This window comes from Phocoena phocoena, chromosome 5 (genome assembly GCF_963924675.1).
Source record: "Phocoena phocoena chromosome 5, mPhoPho1.1, whole genome shotgun sequence".
NCBI lineage: Eukaryota > Metazoa > Chordata > Mammalia > Artiodactyla > Phocoenidae > Phocoena > Phocoena phocoena.
The window spans coordinates 74,609,883-74,631,363 of record NC_089223.1 but is presented as its reverse complement, the minus strand read 5'-3'; the positions used below and the strand labels follow the sequence as shown (position 1 = coordinate 74,631,363).

The following is a 21,481-nucleotide window of genomic DNA, read 5'->3' as shown; positions in this document are numbered from 1 at the left end:
CTTTTGGGAGGTCTGAGGTCTTCTGCCAGCGTTCAGTAGGTGTTCTGTAGGAGTTGTTCCACGTGTAGATGTATTTCTGGTGTATCTGTGGGGAGGAAGGTGGTCTCCGTGTCTTACTCTTCCGCCATCTTGAAACAGGAACCTGTTGGATGTACTTTTGGTGTCATATCTAAGAAACTATTGCCTAATCCAAGGTCATGAGGATTTACACCTGAGTTTTCTTCTAAGAGTTTTATAGTTTTAGTGTTTACATTTAGAGCTTTGATCTATTTTGGGTTAATTTTTGTGTATGGTATGAGATAGGGGTCCAGGTTCGTTCTTTTGCATGTGGATATCCAGTTGTCAACAGCACCACTTGTTGCAAAGACTGCTTTTCCCCATTGAATTTTCTTAGCACCCTAGTTGAAAATGAATTGACTATAAATTTATAACTAGACTCTCAGTTTCATTCCGTCGATCTGTATGTTTCTCATTATGCCAGTACCACAGTCTTGATTACTGTAGCTTTGTAGTAAGTTTTGAAATTAGGAAGTGTGAGTTTTCAACTATTTTCAAGATTATTTTGTCTATTCTGGTCCTCATGCATTTCCATGTGAATTTTAGGATCAGCTTGTCAATTTCTGCAAAGAAGCCAGTTGGAATTTTCATGGGGATTTTGTTGAGCCTGTGGATCAATTTGAGGTGTATTGCAATCTTAACAATATTGTCTTCCAATTCATGAATATAGAGTACCTTTCGATTTATTTAGGTCCTCTTAACTTCATTCAACAGTGTGTTGTAGTTTTTTTTTTTTTTTTTTTTTGCGTCACGCGGGCCTCTCACTGTTGTGGCCTCACAGGCTCTGGGCGTGCAGGCTTAGCGGCCATGGCCCACGGGCCCAGCCGCTCCGTGGCATGTGGGATCTTCCCGGCTCGGGGCACGAACCCATGTCCCCTGCATCGGCAGGCGGACTCTCAACCACTGCGCCACCAGGGAAGCCCCTGTTGTAGTTTTGAGTATAAGTTTTACATGCCTTTTAAAAAATTTATTTCTAAGCATTTTATTTTTTTGATGCTATTATAAATGAAATTGGTTTCTTAATTTTATTTTTGGATTGTACATTGCAAATACATAGAAATACAATTGATTTTGTATATTAATCTTGTATTCGTTTTAGGCTTTTTTTTCTTTTTTAAACAGTCCTCAATCATCCTGCTATACTTGCTCATTAATAAGACCACTCAGGGATAGTGGAGCACCACTTGTATGTTGCCTTATTTCTTTGAATATTTCACCATCACTTAGCTGATATGTAGAACTTAGGTAATTTTGGTTTTCATGTGATCTGTTAGTGTGTACACGGAACAGGAACCAAGTGTACTGCTGATGCCTGTGTTCATCATGGGTAGGTGCAGTATATTATAAGATTCAGGGAGTGTACAAGATGATGATGAGACCTTCAGTGCCAAACTGGGAACGAAGATTACTTTTTCACCTGATAATAGAGCAAGGCACTCTTGGTCATTATGGCGATAGAGGAAGTGATGGGGACAAAGTGTGCTTGCTCAAAGTGGGAGATGGTTAGAAAATGTTGGAATCAGAAAAGGGTTTGTGAGTTGTGTAAATGTTGGCCAGAACGTAAATTTGGGTAAGTTATACTGGAGATTATTCTTAGCCTTTCTCAAAAAAACGTAGGTAGGTGTCACAACACGGATAAAAATCTTTTAAGATTTGTGAACAGAATAGTCTGTCTTTGATATCCCAGGATCCCAAGGGATCAGAGATACTAAAGGGGAATATCATGATACCAGTAACATTTTGGTTTGTCTGCTTTGTTCAAGAAACTAACATTTGTTTAAAACTGTGTTTTATTAATACTACTACTTTTTCCCTTTACCCTTTAATAAAATTTGCAAGTTTGTTACCATTGGAAATGGTTTTGGTATAATAGTCCATCACACTTTCAAGTGACACTAATTACATAAATTCTTAGGCAGCACGTATTTCATTTGGCCCTTGTTAATGAAGTAAACCACATCACTATGAAAGGGATGTAAAAATAAATTTTGGTTTTATTTAAAAAGAGAGTAGCTATTTGATAAAGTGTCTCTCATTATGTACTGTCTGTTTTGGGCCACGCCATGCAGCTTGTGGGATCTTGGTTTCCCCACTAGGGATTGAACCCCGGCCTCTGGCAGTGAAAGTGCCGAGTCCTAACCACTGGACTGCCAGGGAATTCCCTGTTTTTTCTTTTTTAAAAATAAGCAATGAAGGGTCCCTTCCCAGAGAACCAAATGTATTTGCATTTTTTACTATGAACACCAACACAGAGAGATTTTAAAGCTATGAAATGTTTATGTCCATATTGTTACGCACTATGGGCTTTTCAAAGGTCATAGAAAGTGTTTTTATTATCCTCTCCCTGGAAAATCTTTGATTTTATCAGGGATGCAAGCCATATACTCACAGAATATTTAAACGTTAATATGAAAGAAGCTTGTGAAGCTTGACTACTGAGTGTGACATAAGGATGTAGGTCCTTTGAATATTCTTAGGTAAGAGAGAGCCTTGGGTTTGTTGCAAAAAATAAACTGACTGTATATTTACAGATTTTTGACTGTGGTAATGTGTTAGGAATATGGTGACGCATTAATTTTATTCTTTTCTATTTGGTGGAGAGTATTGAGGCATATTTGTATAATAATTATTATTTTCATTAACCTTGTGTTTTAAATTAGAGTTAGTTTAGTTTCTTTAATTCAGGGTCTCATATGGGTAACAACTACTTGATGATACTTCAGAAAACTCAAGAAGTCAACACTACCATAGCGGCTAGTTGGTAGTTAGCTGGTTGAAAACTGCCCATAAACCTCCTTATGATTTTTTACCTACTATAAGGCATGGTTACTCCACATGCCTTTCTGTTTTAACAAGAATATTATTCAATTACTTTCTCAATTGGTTTATAAAAAATTTTGAAATATGCCATTACTTCCTTCAGTGGTTGGACTGATCCTTTGAATGGGTTTACAAACTAAAATTTGGAAAATATTGCATTTAGATAAATGAGCATCATTCCTTGAATATCTTATATTCTCTCTTTTGGCTTGATTTTTTTTTTTTTATTTTCATAATTTTAGAGAACTTTTTAACATCTTCTAAGATAAGAATGGTTAAAGAAGGAGTACCCTTATGGCATGAAAAGGTTAACAATAGTTGCTAAGTGCATGACTTACTAGATAGACAGCAGGGAGAGTCTGTTTTTTAAGAAGAAAGATAAAAATTAGTAGAGCCCAGTTTTCATATACATTTTTTTGAAGGTAAAGTTTGTGCTTTCTACTTTCTTTTGTATTTTACTTATTGTGTAACACCGTACAGGCAAAGAAATTGAAAGAGACTGAAGATATACCAAGCGAACCATCTTTCCAGGATTTTGAGTACCCAGAGTATGATGACTACAGGGCAGAGGCTTTCCTGCACCAGCAGAAGAGGATGGAATGCTATAGCAAGGCAAAAGAAGCTTATCGGATGGGGAAGAAAAACGTTGCCACGTTTTATGCCCAACAAGTAAAGAGGAAAATTATTTTTTCTTTGTCACTTACAACGTCTGAATAATCTTGAAGCAGATAATACTCATACTGTGACTTGATTAAGTTATTCTGGGGAATGTACATTGTATAAGTGATATAAAGTATCCTAATATGTAAGAAATGTATGGTTCTGAGAATTCCTCCGACAGTCCATATTTTCTTTTAGGTTGGATTCTCTCATTCAGTACTGCTTCTAAACAGACATGAATTTTCTGGAGGAAAGGAAGCAGAATGTTAATATTGGCCATCCCAGGGTGGGATTACAGAGGTCTTGTGCTTTCTATCATGCTTGAATTTTAAGTTGTGTATCACTGTCATAGTCAGAAAAAGAAAGTTACATTAATATCTCTCAGGGAAGTAAAATTTCTACCTGGTCTCATACAGCATGGTATTACAAGAAACCTGATTGATTTACTTTTTGTTTTCTGTGGTTCCATATAGCTTACTTTTTTATGATGGAGCAGAAAAAGGTATCAAACCGGTATAACCTTGTGAGCAATAATAGCAAACCTTGAGGAATGACTTCAGGGGTAACTGCAAGGTTTTAAAGGGTTGAGACTCAGGATTAGCAGAAGATAAACCAGTGGATTCCTTCTTGAGATGTGTGTTGTTTATTTCAGTGTCCCTTTCCTATGATTTTTGGATCAGAGAATGTGTTAGAAATGATGATTTAGTAGTTTAATAACTATGTTGTTTGTCCACTGAAATTCACCTAAATTTTGGTGCATTCTTGCATATTAGCCCATTGCATTATTTAAAAGTTTACATTTGTTGTTGCCTTTTTTGTTCTTCCTTTTATTTGGGGCACTATTTGTTTCCTCATTGCTTACTAAGTAGCAGATATCAAAAGTGATTACTGATGATATGTTGTTTATAATTAAAGGGTAGTCTCCATGAGCAGAAGATGAAAGAAGCCAATCACCTTGCTGCTGTGGAGATCTTTGAGAAAGTCAATGCCTCCCTGCTGCCACAGAATGTTTTAGACCTCCATGGGCTGCATGTGGATGAGGCTATAGAACATTTGATGACAGTTTTACAGCAGAAAACTGAAGGTAGGACTATAGTCATGACAGATTTTCACAAATTCAAGGAAGTCTGAATGTGCAGGCTGAGGATATCTGTGCCACATTTATAGATGTTTGTATTAGAGTCATTCTTCAAGAAAACCTTGGGAAAGAATTCTAACTGCCATGTGCATTAACATTTTTATTTTCCTGTTTCAGTTACATTTGTATTCCTTTGTTATAATTGTCAAAGGGAGGGCATGATGTAATCTGAGAATCCTCTGGACCATTCAGGAATATAATACATCTTTGTCCAGTAGACACTTATTAAAGCTAATAGATATTTATTAGATGTCAGTTGCTCAACAGATGTTTAATAAAAGGCAGAAGTAGGGCTTCCCTGGTGGCACAGTGGTTGGGAGTCCACCTGCCGATGCAGGGGACACAGGTTTGTGCCCCGGTCCGGGAAGATCCCACATGCCGCGGAGTGGCTGGGCCCGTGAGCCATGGCCGCTGAGCCTGCGCGTCCGGAGCCTGTGCTCTGCAACAGGAGAGGCCACAACAGTGAGAGGCCTGCGTACCACAAAAAAAAAAAAAAAAAAAAGTGCAGAAGTAAATTAGGTGATAGGATTTTTGTAGAATTATCATAAAGGCAGGATTTATGAGCGTTTACATTTTGGTAGTATGCCCTTCTCCCTTTCTGCTTGTATTTTGTCTTTGCGGGTCAGTAGGAATGCTACTGCCTGCCTCTTACAATCAATATCATGTACTTTATATACATTAAAGTATCTTGTTGGTTTATCATCTTGTTTCCTTTTCATCACCAGATGGTAGCACTTGGGAAAATTCAATCTGTTGTAGTACCCCAGACTCTAATACTAGGGAGTCATCTCCTCTTAGCACTACTAGGATATTTTTGAATTCTCAACTTGGCTTTCTCTTTGTCTTACATTTTATTGTGGAGACATGGAATCCATGCCTCAGTTACTACCCTGTGGTTCAATAATACTGCTGTGTCATTGATAGCTGTATTGTTCTGGTTAATTAATTTGTATATATTTTAGAAAGTTTTATACTATATGTTATATAGGTTTATCAGTTCAGCACATATAGCTTTTACAATTCAGTTGTAATTAAATGCTTGATTAAATATAATTGATATAAAAACTTTATCATGAAAACCACATTGAAAAAGTTGCGAGTAAAATAACGAACACCTGTGTACCCATGAATGTAAGTAACAAGTGCTAACATTTTACTGTATGTGCTTCATATATATATTTTTTGTTGTTGTTGTTCCTCCCTTTGCATTATCCCCAATCCTTTTCTCTTTCTTCTCTCCCCTTCTGATGGAAATCAACATCCTTCAGTTTGGTCTGCATCATCCTGGACAGTTTTGAAAATACCTTTACTACGTGTATTGTACATTCATCCATAATTGGTCTATAGTATCCTTTTTGTGAGTTTTAAAAAATGAACATACATGGTGTCACACTATATCGTCAGCCAAGCCACTTATTTTATTTTTACCCAATACAGTTTTCAAGATCTACTCATCTCGACGGATTGAGTATTTTTTAAATTATAACTGCTGTGTAGTATTGTGTGACCTTATCATAATGTATCCATCCCTCTGTTGATGGACGTTTAATTATAATGTTGCAGTGAGCTTTATTTTGCATATCAACATGTGTCCTCTTATCATTATCCTTTTTCCTAGCTTTTTATATTGAAAAATTAAAAACCTGCAGAGAAGTTGAAAGAATTGTACAATAGACATATTGTACAAATTTTGTACAATATATGAATTGTACATATGTCCTTTACCTGGATTGATCCGTCGTCAACATTTGGCCACATTTGTTTATTATCTCTCTAGAATTTTTTTCTGCTGAACCATTTGATAATAAGTCTCATTAAACATTGTGGTGCTTTACTTTTGCATACCTCAGCATGTTTATCTCTTGAGGACAAATTCATTCTCCTACATAATCACAATACATTATCACTTTTAAGACATTTAACATTGTTATAATGATGTTGTCTAATATACAGGCCATATTCAGATTTTTCCAGTTATATGGAAATGTCCTATGTAGCTGTGCCGTGTTCCACCCCCAATCCAGGATCTAGTCATGCATCATATGTTCCAGTTGATTGTCCCAAATCTGTAGCCTCCTATAATATAGAAGAGTTCCTCAGTCTGTTTTTTGTTTTCCATGTTATTGACACTTTTAAAGACTCCACGCCAGTTGTTTGGTAGATTGCCCTACAATTTTACTTTGTCTAATGGTTTCTTCATGATTTGATTCAGTTTAAAATTTTCTTGGTGAAAACACTGCATAGGAGATGTTAGGTCATCCTTGGGGAACTAATCAAGAGACATATATGGTCAGTTTGCCCCAGTATTGGTGGTGTTAAGTTTGACTTCTTAGCTTAATGTGGGACTCTATCATATCAGATTTCACTTTGTAAATGTACCTTTTCTCCCTTTGTAATCAATTAGTAAATTTTGGTGATTGATACTTTGTGACTGTGTGAATAACTGTTCTCATTTTGCCTAATGATTTTAGCATCCACAGATGATCCTTGTCTGAATCAATTATTATATTGGTGGTTGCATAATGGTGTTTTAAAAAAATTTATTTTTTAAAATTTATTTTTGTCTGTGTTGGGTCTTTGTTGTTGCACGTGGGCTTTCTCTAGTTGCGGTGGCTTCTCTTGTTGCAGAGCACTGGCTGTAGGCATGCGGGCTTCAGTAGTTGTGGCTCACGGGCTCTAGAGCACAGGCTCAGTGCTTGTGGCGCACGGGCTTAGTTGCTCCATGGCATGTGGGATCTTCCAGGACCAGGGATCAAACCCATGTCCCCTGCGTTGGCAGGAGGATTCTTAACCACTCACCAGGGAAGTTCTCATAATGGTGTTTTATAATTTTGTGTTCCTTCTCTGTTTATTAGCAGACATTCTTTGATAAAGTAGAGGATCCCCCTCCCCCAGTTGTTTTTTAAATAGAATTTTGAAAATCTTGGAGAAAGAACTAGAAAACAATAAAGATTAGAAAAGAGAAAATTTAAGAGCGGTTTAAATACATTATTTAATCTGGAGAAAAGAAAAGTAGAAGTATTATATGGAAGTATTATAAGGGAATATTTTGTCTATAGAGGTTGAGTAAATCATTTACTCAGTAAAATTTGATTATCTTCTATATTCTAGACATCAGGGATAAAGCAGTGAAAAAGACACACAATCCCTGTCTTTATGGAGCTTGCTGTCTAGTAGGATAGATGACAGTGAATAAATAGTTACATAAATGGTTAGCATTGTGATAAAAAGTACAGGTTGCTATGTTTCATTTAGCATAAATTCCCAGATCCCTACTTAATTGTTCCTTGGCCTGTCTCTACATTCTCATCTCATGTTTTGCTTCTTCTCCTTTTCTTTATGTTTATCTACATTATCATTTGTTAACCTCCAGATTAAGTTAGGCTCCCTATTAAAAGCCTCTCATAGTACTCCTCTGTATCACAGTACTTATAAAAAGCTTGTTGTATAATTGATTATTAAATGTCCATCTTTTTGGCCAAGAATTGAGTCAATGATGATTATTGAATCATTATTGTATATTGAGCCTTTCATTCACCACTTTAAAAAACTTTTGAATAAATGACTGAATAAAGGGTAGGTATTCCTCTCATTTTATAGTAGGGAAACTGATGATATCAACAGTTTAATAAAGTGGAAAATAATAAGTGTCAGTAAGGGTATAGAGAATTGGAACCCTCATATATTGCTGGTGGGAATGTTAAATGGTACAACCACTGTGGAAAAGGTTGACATTCCTTGAAAGGTTAAACACAGAGCTACCATATAACCTAGCAGTTCTGCTCCTAGGTTTGTACACAAGATAATTGAAAACACAATTCATCCACACAAAAGCTGGTACATGAATGTTCATAATAGCCAAAAGGTGGAAACAACCCAAATCTATCAACTGGTGAATGGAAAAAATGTGGTATATCCATACAATGGAATATAATTCAGCCATAAAAAGGAATGAAATGCTGATACGTGCTACAACATGGATGAACCTTGTAAACATTATGCAGTGTGAAAGAAGCCAGATACAAAGGGCCACATATTACACGATTTCCATTTATTGTACATGAAATGTCTAGAATGGGCAGATCAATAGAAACAGAAAGTACATTAATGTTTGCTGGGACTGGAAAGGGGGGATGGAGATTGACTGCTAACAGGAACAGAATTTCTTTTTGAGATGATGGAATGTTCTGGAATTAGATCATGTTGATGGTTACACAACATTGTAATAATGTACTAAAAACTACTGAATTGTACATTTTAAAATCATGAATTTTATGTTAGGTGAATTTTATCTCAATAGAAAAAATTATGAGAATAAAAGTGTTAAATAATTTGTGTAAGGTGATACTGGATCAGACTCAAGATACAAACCCTTTTTGGAAGCCAAAGCCCATCTTGTGCGTGCTACCTGTGGTAGCCTGTAGTTACTGACATCACCAGCAGATGGTAGTATTGTTGAATAGAAATGTGTCCAGGTGAAAAATTTGTGGCTCTGCCCCGCATTGCTTTTAGTCATAAAAGATGATTGTCAAAATTGGGGATGAATTAAAAAACAAAAAAGATATCTGAACCTTTTGTGTCTTCTTATTGAAATATACACCACTACTACTCATGAAGCTTCTTTTGCCCCCAAATAACCAGAAGCAGGTAGAGCCTTTAGATCTGACTACTACTTTATACAGATTTATAGGGAACAGAGGAACATGTTAGATGGCACCATGGGGATACAGTCAGCAAAATCCAGACTGTAAATATCTAGGATAAATGATCTAATTTTTTCAACAAATTGTAAAAAAAAAAAGATAAGAAAAGAAAGCACACACACACACACACACACACACACGGGAAGGAGAACCTTTAGATTAAAAATTAAGAAATATATCAACCAAATACAATGTGTGGAGACTTGTTTCAACCCTGATTCAAACAAGTCACAGTAAAAACATTTTTTTGAGACTACTGGGGGACATTTTTAGCCATTTTTAGAAACACATTAAGGAGCTATTTTTTACTTTGTACCATATGATGGTGACATTGTGGTTATGTTTTTTTTAAAGGGTCCTTTTTGAATACATACTGAAATATTTACAGTTGAAATGATAAGAAATCTGAGATATGCTTAAAAATCAGTTAAAAAAGGTGGTAAGCAGGATTAACCTGAAATTTGGGAAACTAAGCATATTATATTAATTCATTCAATAAACATCCTCTGACACCCTACTTTGAGGCATGTGAGAACATTTTCAGAGCAGTAAGTAAACTATTGAAAGGTGAAATGCTGTAAATGACTGACTTAACTGATGAGAGGAGCGGTAGTGAAGGAGTGATGAGAGATGAATTATGGTTAGTTGAGATATTTTTTTTTAAGTAAGCATTTATTTGTAATATCACATACATAAAGAACAATGCACAAATAATTATTGTGTAGCATAAAAACTTTTTACAAAGTGAATACCCATGTATAGCCATCACCCAGAGAGAGTTGAATTTTGAACAAAATGTTGCTTGAAGTTATGGAGGTGGATCTTAAGCAAAGAAGGAATTATAAATGCAGGACCAACATATCCACTAAAATTCTAGTCTAAATATTGCCCTGGAGATATGAGACTCGATAAACAATCTGTGGATCTGATGGAGTCTTAGGGCAACTTACTGAGCAGAATATGGAATGTTTATGTGTATATGTATTTTATGCTAAAGGTCAAAACTTGTGCTTTTTTTTTTTTGCGGTACGCGGGCCTCTCACTGTTGTGGCTTCTCCCGTTGCGGAGCACAGGCTCCGGACGCGCAGGCTCAGTAGCCATGGCTCACGGACCCAGCCACTCCGCAGCATGTGGGATCTTCCCGGACCGGGGCACGAACCCGTGTTCCCTGCATCGGCAGGCGGACTTTCAACCACTGCGCCACTAGGGAAGCCCAAAACTTGTGCTATTTATAACTGAGGAACAAGTATCTATTGAATTACTAAATCAACTCCTATTATTAACAAGTTTTTTTTGTTATTTTATTGTAGCTATTACTGACTTTCAGGATTTATATACTTAATTTTCACAAGGTCGCTTCCAAAGCAGAAGCTGTGGTCTTTTAAGAGTCTCAGGTTCATTTGATATTTTAAAATCATCAGTTTGGAAGAGTTTCTTAAGTTAATAATTGATTATCTTTAGCAGTAAGACTGCAGTCCATGCTATAATTAGTGGATTTGCTAATGGCTCTTCCTGAGGATGATATTCTGTAAAGCAGTTGCCTTATACCCCATTTTATTGTTAAGGAAATAGGCACAGATAAGCTAAATAATTGTCCATGGTCCTATCACACAGTCATTTAGTGGCAGAGCTGCTAATCAGACCAAAGCTGCGGGGCTTCAGAGTAATAGAGTTGTTGTAAAGATTCTTAGTTAATAAATATAAGTCACTTAAAGCAATGCCTGACTCCATGTGTGTAATAATTGTTAAGTATCATTAATATTATTGTTGTTATCATTATTTCAGAGAGAAATTCTGATGACACATGGAAATCTCTCTCCCCACAGGAGAAGTCCCACTTAAGTCTTTAGGTGGATGAGTTGCTAGGAACCTTCCATACTTAAAGTGTAGGTGAAACAGTACATTTAAAAACATTAATTTGGGGATTTTTGAAGCGATAAATCTCTAAATCCTCATGAAAATTATTTCATACGTGTTTGAGTAAAGGTTTGTTTTCTGTTGAGAATGTAAGATAGATCAATTTTAATGGTTCCACTTCCTGTTGTAACAGAATTTAAGCAGAATGGTGGTAAGCCCTATCTTTCTGTGATTACGGGGAGAGGAAACCACAGCCAGGGAGGAGTTGCTCGCATCAAACCAGCTGTCATTAAATACCTCACAAGCCATAGCTTCAGGTGAGTATAGATTTCTGTTATCGATAATGGCAGTTACCCATATGCAGATGGTAAACACTAATAGTTTGCTCAGAACAATTTGTTAAAATAGTTAACTAAATTTAACCATCTGATTCTAGCCATAAATTCATGACTAGATTATGATATATAACATTCCTTTCTAGATTTATGATGTCCACTAAACCAGAAATGAAAGAAAAATGTTTGTTATTGACGTAATCATTTGACAAAACTTTCTATCATAATTTAAAAATCTAAAAGAAACTAAGTATATTTGTGTTTTTTTGATAATGTATCATTCAAGGTAGTTAGATTATACATATCATAGTTTAAGGTTGCTGTTTAATTAATTCCTTTGAAAAGAAATAACATGTCTGTGGATTTTGGAAGGAGTTGGAGCTTCTGCTAAAATGTGGTTATAATTTGGATGTATTTAAACATTAGTGGAAATCTCCAGTCAGTTACGAATTTACACATCTTCATGAATTAAATGCCATTATTGATCTTAGCTGACAAACATGAAATGTCCTTTTTCATTAAGTGGTTATGAGGAATCTAAGTACCCTCCTTCCCTTACTTCAGTTTCAATGAATGTAGCATATTTTGTTTATGTCATGTAATAAAATGTTGGCTATATTATAGAAAATGGTAGTGTTAACTCTGAGCATGAAAATAGATGACATTTTAGAGTTACTTTTACAAAAGGAGTAGTTAGACCACAACATTATCATGTTGGGATTGATGATCTGTTTTAGAGACTTGTGTTTCTTTAAATTTCACAGTGAGGGAGTTGAAAGCATTTCATGGCCTGATGAATCAGACTTACCTATTAGAGATTTCTTTGTACTGTTACAATGCATAGAAATAATGTAATGCAGACATCGTCTTCTCCTTCATGCAGCGTGCTGTTGTTCATGAGGGTCAAATTCAGGCTTGAGAATTTAAAAAAATCTTAAATTGTCATACTTTATTAGGAATAACCCCCAGCCTTAGTCATGTATTTATTTTGACAATAGATTAAAAGGAACATAAGCATAGATATTACTGCTGGATTTAACTTAAAGGAGAGTGTTTTGATAGTGAATATTATGTTTACCATAGGCACTTGAATTGATTACAAGATTATGTTTCTTAATCAGTTTGAAATTCTTATCTTTAAAATAACTCTTTTTTTCATTTCTGCAGGTTCTCTGAAATTAAACCAGGGTGCTTGAAAGTCATGCTAAAGTAAAATAAATGTCCTTGACTTAAAAGTGTGAAGGTTTGTAGGTTAAAATTAGTTTTATTTGCAGTAATTTAGTCAACTGTACTGTAAATGTGTGTTTTATTAGAAGTAATGTCCAGTTATAAAACAGAAAAACATTATGTTTTTCAAAATTCAAGAGAAGTTTAATTTTTTACTGAATCACATGCCAAATATGTAGTCTATTAAAAGTATTAAAGAGAATTTTTACTGATTACAAAATATCTAAGAAAATTATCAGCTGCAGTTTTAAAGATTGAAATGCTCTGATTCTTTCTCAGACAGAAAATGTAACCTTTATATTAATTGTTGTTTGACATTTAGTAAAGTCTTAAAGGCTTCTATGAGAGGTATTTAAAGTGCTTTGAGACCTGGTTCATAATACAAGCCCTTCAAAAGCTTGTATTTAAAAAAGAAGTACTGGGCTTCCCTGGTGGCGCAGTGGTTGAGAATCTGCCTGCCAGTGTGGGGGACACAGGTTTGAGCCCTGGTCTGGGAGGGTCCCACATGCCGCGGAGCGTCAGGGCCCGTGGGCCACAACTACTGAGCCTGCGCGTCTGGAGCCTGTGCTCCGCAACAGGAGAGGCCGCGATGGTGAGAGGCCCGCGCACCGCAATGAAGAGTGGCCCCCGCTTGCCGCAATTGGAGGAAGCCCTCGCACAGAAACGAAGACCCAACGCAGCCAAAGGTAAATAAATTAATTTAAAAAAAAAAAAGTACTAGTACCAGTAGTAATGAAAGAAAGGAGATCTAACAAAAACACTTGAGTGCTTTTTGATTTCAAAACAATACAAAAAAAATCATTTTGCTGTATCCTACAGGAAGGAAGACATGCTGTTGCACTTTCCTCTGCTTTGTATATGATCGTGATCTCTTACCTTTTGTTCCTTTGTTCTGTGTGTGTACATTTTCTAGGAGTAAAGTTGGAGTCTGAGATTATATTGCAGTTTTATACCTTCCACAGGCAGGCAAGTTTTCAGAGAAGGAGAAATGGTTAGATATCTACCAAGTGCTGCTGTCTTATAAAAACTGCTTCTAGTCTTACAGAACTGTCTGTGTAAGTGGTATTGAAGACAGTACTAAAGAGCTATATTTTATATTTGAGGCATGTAATTTCTAAACTACAGTAGGTCAAAATCCTATTAACTTAAATAGATACAGAAAACTTTTTTGATATAATCATAAAAGAAATTCTTACAATTTAAAAGTTTTTTACCTTTATTTTTAAAAAGAACCAACTTTCTGAAAGGAAACTTTCATTGACTTCTGTTTTTTGGTGAGCTAAAAAAGTCCTGTTAGTATGTCAGTTATAATTTCCTTTACACACAAGTTTAGTGTGGCGAAGTATAATTTTCCAGTGTGAGACACTGGCTTAAATAAATTTGACTTTGGATATGAAGGATATTTTCAACATATGTAACTTTAGCAAACAATTGTATTGTTTTTTGATAAGCTTAAAAAATTAATTGGATCAGGAATGATACGATTGAGCTACTACTGAAAGAATCCTGAATTTCAGAATGGTTTCCCAAAAGAACAGAAATTTTAATGAAAATAAAATTCAAAAAATGTTTTTATATATCATGAAAGCATGCTTGTAAAAGAAGAGCCATATCATTGAATTTATTTCCACAAAAATAAAAATATATGTTTATTACTTAGAAATAGTGACTGGTATTGAAGAATTATTCACATTTGTTATGTTTGTGGTAATTTGTTAAAAAAAAGAAAAGAATGCCAACAGTTTGGCATTATGTTTTTTGTGATGTCTAGAAGAATTGTGTACATTAAAAATAAGGCAATTCCTTTCAGCAGCTTATTACAAAACTATAACTGTTAATGAAATAAAATCTTTCTACATATAAATTGATATGATTTAAGAAATGTGAGTAACAATACTAAAACCTAGAATTATTCTAGTGTGTGCAGCTGCATACTCATTTTCTGTGTTTTTATATTTCCTTACCCAGTTTTTAAAAAACATCACTTTTGAGCACTTCAGCTAGACTTATTTCAGTATTATTTATTATAATTATGATTGATGTGGGAGCAGTCAAACAGAACAAGAGGTGGGATATTTTGTGGGCAGAAACCAAATGAAAGAACCTATGTTTTGTACTGTATCAACTCTAATTTTATGCTTTATTTGGTAAATCTAGGGTATTTCTTCTTAATCATCCATAAATATATAGGCAAATTTTGAGCATCATAAATGTTTTTATGAAGTTGTTTAGTACCAAACTGCCTCCTACCCCACTATGTAGCATAGTTTAACCAACACATAATTATGAAAGAAAATTTTATAATTGCCCCTTTCTTGTTTTGCCTGTTTCTAAATCCTGTATGCCAAAGGTAAACAGAGTTTGAGGATTATCACATTTTTCTCTTTTGCCCATTTCTAAATCCTGTGTGTCAAAACTAATGATAATGTGGGGATTATCGAAGTTTTGATGTATGTATTGGTATATTTGTGCTAATATATGACTTACTAGAATGGCTTTTTGCAAAGTTATTAACATTTTAAAAGTATAGGGCTTCCCTGGTGGCGCAGTGGTTGAGAGTCCACCTGCCGATTCAGGGGACACGGGTTCGTGCCCCGGTCCGGGAAGATCCCACATGCTGTGGAGTACCTGGGCCCGTGAGCCATGGCCGCTGAGCCTGCGCGTCCAGAGCCTGTGCTCCGCAACGGGAGAGGCCACAACAGTGAGAGGCCCGCGTACCGCAAAAAAAAAAAAAAAAAACTATAACACTTCTATAATTTGCAAGAGTTTAGTAACAGTTATATTCTTTCAATAGTCTCTTACCAGTATCTACCAGGGGAAAAAGAGAACTAATGTGGAAACCACAGGGAAAGTGGGGCTGGAATGAGGGGACTCTTAACAGTAATTCCAACTATTCATTTCCTTCCTTCAACAGGAGAAATGGAAGCATGTTGTCTTACATTTATTGGCTGTTCATATATCTCTATATTGTTTTCAAGTTGAGGTTTCTTCGGTTTATTAGTGTTTCAATACTACTTGCAATTCTAAGGCCTTTAAATATAGGACATATTGTATAGTAGAAATCCTGACTTTAAAGTGTCTTGTGTATTACAACACATTTTGAAAAGAAAAGCTAAATAATTCTGTTGGATTGTTTCCAATCCTTTATTTTTGTCTTTTTTCTTTTTAAATTCAAGTGTTTTGTATGCTTAGGAAAAGGACATGTATAAAAGTAAGATTGGTTATTTCTGAGCTGGAAATTGGAAACTTTGAAACTCAGGAAATTGCTCTGACAATGTTTTAACTGCTCTCAATTTAAGAAAATGACAAAATGTATAAAAAAGACAGAAATAATGTGTGCTGCTTTTTTCCACATGCTTTTTCTGAGTGCTTTTCCATTGTGCAATTGAGGTGAAGTTTGATAATTTTTCTGTGTAGTGGTTAAATATTGCTTATTTTTATTTACATGGTAAAGAAAACAGATTTAAATGTTTGCGTGGCCAAAAAAAATTGTCATTTAAAAGGTGAAGTCAGTTTGTGTAGAATGTATGTTAATGGTGCTTATTTTTAAATTGTAATTCAAGTTTACAGTGTTACTTCATGTCTCTTTGCAGAATTTATTAGAGAAATAAGGCTAGAATACATCTACATCCCGAAGAGCTTTTTATAACTCCACATTACATGATGATGAATTTTATTATTTTCCTTAAAGTTGAGCAATTGAATTTTATGGTCCAAATGATGAACCCTGATTAACAAATGATTGAATTAACCATGAGACTTCTCATTAAAATATATTGCAGCTGTCAGTTGGAGAATATATTATAAAATTTTCAGATAGTATATAAGAAACAAAATACTTTTATTTGTACTATAAAGAAAATGTAATTTTGCTGTTAACTCTGTACTTTTTTATTGAAAATGTTTTATAACTTTGCTTTTAAAATTTCTTATGAAACCATTTGCAAATTCTGTACTTAATTTAATAAAATACTTTAACCACTGTCTAGTGTGAGGATATCCTTCATTTGATGAGGTAGGGTTAGTGGTTTAAATATTAAAATATATGTGTATGTGTAACTTTGTAATTTCAAGGGAAAAGGGTCAAAAATTTTTCATTTTTGTACCACACCTTTTATTCTAGTTTAAATTATTTTGCTATAGCAAATAGGGGTCTACTTTTGAACCAGGTAAATGGGTTAGCTAGGTTTATCTTTTCATAACCTTATATCTTTTGACTGATGTCAAAATTAAGAATTGTATCTCTAAAGGATTCAAGTAATACTTTAATTAATATTAAAGACCTTTGAACTTTATTCACCTCCAAAGCAGAATAATTTACTCATTTAGCAAGGACTTAAAAATATTTATTCAACAAATATTTATTGAGCATTTGTTACTAGGGATACAAAGTGAGACAGACAGAGCTTCTATCCACAGGTATCTTACGGTCTCATCAATTATTTTGTGTATAGTGATTTGTATGGTGGAACAATATTCATATACATTATATTTTAAGACTCAAGAGAATTTTATTACATAGGTGTGTTACAAAAGCTTAGACTGATTTGCCTATTTAGTGATGGAGGTAAGAGACTTCAACTTAGATTCTCTGACTCCTAGTATAGAGCAACAGCATTTGTCTTAACAGTAAAAATAATTACTGAAAAAGAGATAATATCCTATTATCCCCAACTGAGAGAGATGTGGCTCCACAGTATATGTCTATGAAAGTCTGTCGTTTATAAATCTGCCTTCCTCCTTTATCCAGGGGAAGCTGGTATTATGGATTTTCCCAATGGCAAAGATAAAAGTTCATTTTTCTCTTAATTTAAAATTCAGAGATATAGAGAGTCCAGGACTGATGGGCATGCTCTTTTTCCACAGTTTTTGGGGATCTAGGATCCTTTTAGCTCACCACTCTACAATATCCAAGGTGTGGCTCTCATTTTCCTAAAGCAGTGTGGGTGGCTACAGCTCTGATCATCACATCTACATTCTGTTGGAGGGAAGACAAAGAAGGGAGCAACAGGCAAGTGCCATGGTCTTTTATAGAAGAATTATGGAAGCTGCCACAGGACACTTCCACTTACATCTCATTGGCCAGAACTCAGTCATGTGGTCACATCTAGCTGCAAGAGAGGCTGGGAAATTGTCTTTATTTCAGACTGCCAAATATTCAGCTAAAATTTGGGCATTCTCTTGGAGGAAAGAGAATGTATATTAGGGGAATGAAGAGCAGTCTCTGCCACATCATTTTTGATTACTGAATGCAAGTAATGTGAAAATTAGTTCTTATATGTTTATTCAACAGATCTTTGTTGATGACTACTATGTGCTAGGAATAATAAAAAAGATATCACAGTTGTATGTATTTAAATTTAAATATCCAAATAGTAACCAACATGGCTGATGGAATGGGTTTTCAGTTGACAATTTAACTGCTAGTGGGATCACTTTTAATTTAATAACTCAGTTGTGGCAACTAGATTAAGTACATAAGTTATTTCTAGTGATACTGCTAAATATATTTGCATAGTGACTTCTGTGTTTTCTTAAACATTCATTAATCACATCCATGTGTACAAGCAGTACTTGGTACAAGTGATGTAAAGCTAAATAAACTGGGGTAGGGAGATGTAAACATGTAAATGTCCTAAGAACTAGAAGCTGTGTATAAAGAATTGTGGAAGCACTTTGGGGAACAAGTAATTCTTTTTGGAGGTGGTAAACTTGAACTTTGCTCTCTTGATTGAATTTTTAAGTGACTTTTTGTAGGGAAAAGATTAAATACTGCAAATTTATGGCTTTTGTACATGTATAACCATACAATTGTACCTTTCATAGGTTCTGGAGCGCTTCTCTGGGTAATCTCAATTTAAATTTAATTTTGTGACTGGTGTAAGACAGTGGTCCAATTTCATTCTTTTGCATGTGACTATCCAGGTTTCCTAACACCATTTATTGAAGAGAGTATCTGTTTCCCCTTGAGTATTCTTGGCTCCCTTGTCAGATGTTAGTGGGTTTATTTCTGGGCTCTCTGTTGTGTTCCATTGGTCTGTGTCTGTTTTGATGATTGCTATAGCTTTGTACTGTAGTTTTAAATCAGGAAGTGTGATGCCTCCAGTTTTGTTCTTTCTCAAGATTGCTTTGGCTATTCAGGATCTTTTGTGGTTCCATACAAATTTTAGGATTGTTCTGTTTCTGTGAAAAATGCCACTGGAATTTTGATAGGGATTACAATGAATCTATAGATGGTTTTGGGTAGTATGGACATTTTAATGTTAACTCTTCTGATCAATGAGCATGAGATAATTTTTCCACTTATTTGTGTCTTGTTTTCTGTCATCAACCTCTTATAGTTTTCAGTGTACATACCTTTCACTTCCTTGGTTACATTTATTCCTAAGTATTTTATTGTTTTTGATGCTATTGTAAATGGGGTTGTTTATTTCTTTATCAGATACTTCATTGTTAGTGTATAGAAACACAACTGCTTTTTGTATGTTGATTTTGTATCTTGCAGCTTTACTGAATTCGTTTATTAGTTCTAACAGTTTTTGTTGGCGTGTTTAGACTTTTCTATATTAAGATTATATCATCTGCAAATAGACAGTTTAACCTCTTCCCTTCAGACTTGGTTGCCTTTTATTTCTTTTTCTTGAATAATTGCTCTAGCTAAGATTTCAGTACCGTGTTGAGTAGGAGTGGTAAGAGCAGGCACCATTGTCTTGTTCTTGATTGTAGAGGGAAGGCTTTCAGCCTTTCACCATTGAGCATGACGAGTCACCTTGGCTTCAGTTTTCAAAGTCTCACTGGGGAGCAGTGAGAAAAGACAATGGCCAGCAAACCTGGAGGCTAAGAGACACCCCATAAATATAGCACCTGAAGGGGCTTCACCCTTAGTGGGGATGAATCAGAAGAAATTTTTCCCTTCTCCTCCTTCCCACTGCCAAAAGACTGCAAGGACTCAGTCTTTTTGACTGCAAAAGACTCAGTTGCCTTGGCACTGAGCAGAGCAAGAGACCAAAAAAAAAATCATAAAAACTTAAAACCACTACTGGCCCTCACAGATTAGCAGCCCAAAGTCACATGATGTAGGTAGTCCAAAAAACTTCAATGAAGTGCGTTTGAAGAGGTTCCAGCCCGATAATGCCACCATTAGCTGCTTGGCAGAGGCAAATGCACATCTTCTCAGGGAGAATACACCGTCATCTTGGTGGATTAAAAAAAAAAAATCCCACAAATTATTTCCAAGGAAAACAAGCAGTTTATAATAAAATAACCAAGCATACAAGGAACTAATTCACCAAGAGTGCCAACTAGTAGAAATAAGAGAACAGAAACAGACATGTAAAAACTGTCTTCATTGGCAACAATAGATTAAAACATAATAAAAGATATATCCTATGTTCTTAATGACCATATATGCAGAAATCCTAACAAAATACTACAAAAACAAATCCAGTGATATATAAAAAGGATAATATATCGCAACTAAGAGGGTTTTACAAGGATATAATTTACCACAGTAACAGTAGGGGAGAATAAAGGAAAAAGATCATGGTTAACTTGCTAGATATGGAAAAAGTATTTGATAAAATTCAACACCTATCATGGTAAAATACTTCAGATACTTAAGAATAGAATGGAATTACTTTAGTCTGATCAAGAGTATTTAAAAATCACAAATATATTTAAAGGTAAAATATGGAAATCTTGCCTCCTGAGATCAGGAAGCTAGATCTATATGAATTAAAATCAAAATGGATTCCTACCTAAACATATACATAGGTGGGCTCCAGAAGGACTAATGATTCAGTTGTGACCCGTGAAGCTATAAAATTGTGTCATCAATTTTAAGAATCACTATTTATTATTTCTGAAAATGGGATGAGCCTTACCATAGATTTTTTACAAATTGCCATTGGCCATTTTTTCCCACAGTTAAACATCTCTGATATCAGTATGCGTCTTCATATACTGCATCTGAGATTTCATTAAATATGAAATATAGTTTTGGAAAACATCTTTGTCACGTAGGGACGGGGAGGAATTTAAAACACCCAGAAACAAAAGCCATAAGGCAAAACTGTGATGCATTTGATAACAAAATTAAGGTTTTCTGCCCAATGAAGAACATGAGTGACAATAGAAAATATTTGCAATGTCTGAGGGACAAGGAACTAGTTTCTAAATATAGAGGAACTCTGGTAAAAATAAATCTAACAGGAAAATGGTCAAAGAATATGGTAAGGCCGTTTACAGAAGGAGAGACTAAAAGCCAGCAAGCCAATAAACAGATGCTTAAGTTTATTCCTAGTAAGAGAAATACAATTAAAATAAAAATGAGGTATTCTCTCACACTTATTAGTCTGGCAAAATGGAAACCTGGACAATGCTACATGTTACTCTCATGCACTTCTGGTGAGAGACCTGGAGAGCGTTCTGGTAGTGCTTAGTTGAGTTAAAATGTTTATATATCCTTTGGCACAGCAGTTGTACTGCTGGGGGGTGTATCCCTAAGGAATTTCTACACAAGTTCACAAGGACGCAGGAAATTGGAGGTAATTTAGGTCTTCATTACTGGGAGAATGTGAAGGTGGTGGATAATACACTATTGAGTACTGTGAAGGAGTTAGAATGGGCAATGATGTACACACAGCAATGTGGATAAATCTTAAAAACAGTGCTATGTGGGAAAA

At 35.1% G+C, this 21,481-nt stretch overlaps 1 protein-coding gene across 1 annotated transcript in view; it reads left to right on the top strand.

Annotated features, from left to right (window-relative positions):
* The window catches only part of N4BP2 (NEDD4 binding protein 2), a 57,008-nt gene extending 44,225 nt beyond the window's left edge, over positions 1-12,783 (top strand). The window contains exons 13-16 of the mRNA XM_065877776.1: positions 3,358-3,546; positions 4,453-4,621; positions 11,429-11,552; positions 12,738-12,783. Of these exons, the coding sequence (XP_065733848.1) occupies positions 3,358-3,546; positions 4,453-4,621; positions 11,429-11,552; positions 12,738-12,783 (528 nt within the window). The remainder of the gene's footprint in view (positions 1-3,357; positions 3,547-4,452; positions 4,622-11,428; positions 11,553-12,737) is intronic.
* The last annotated feature ends 8,698 nt before the right edge of the window (positions 12,784-21,481 follow it).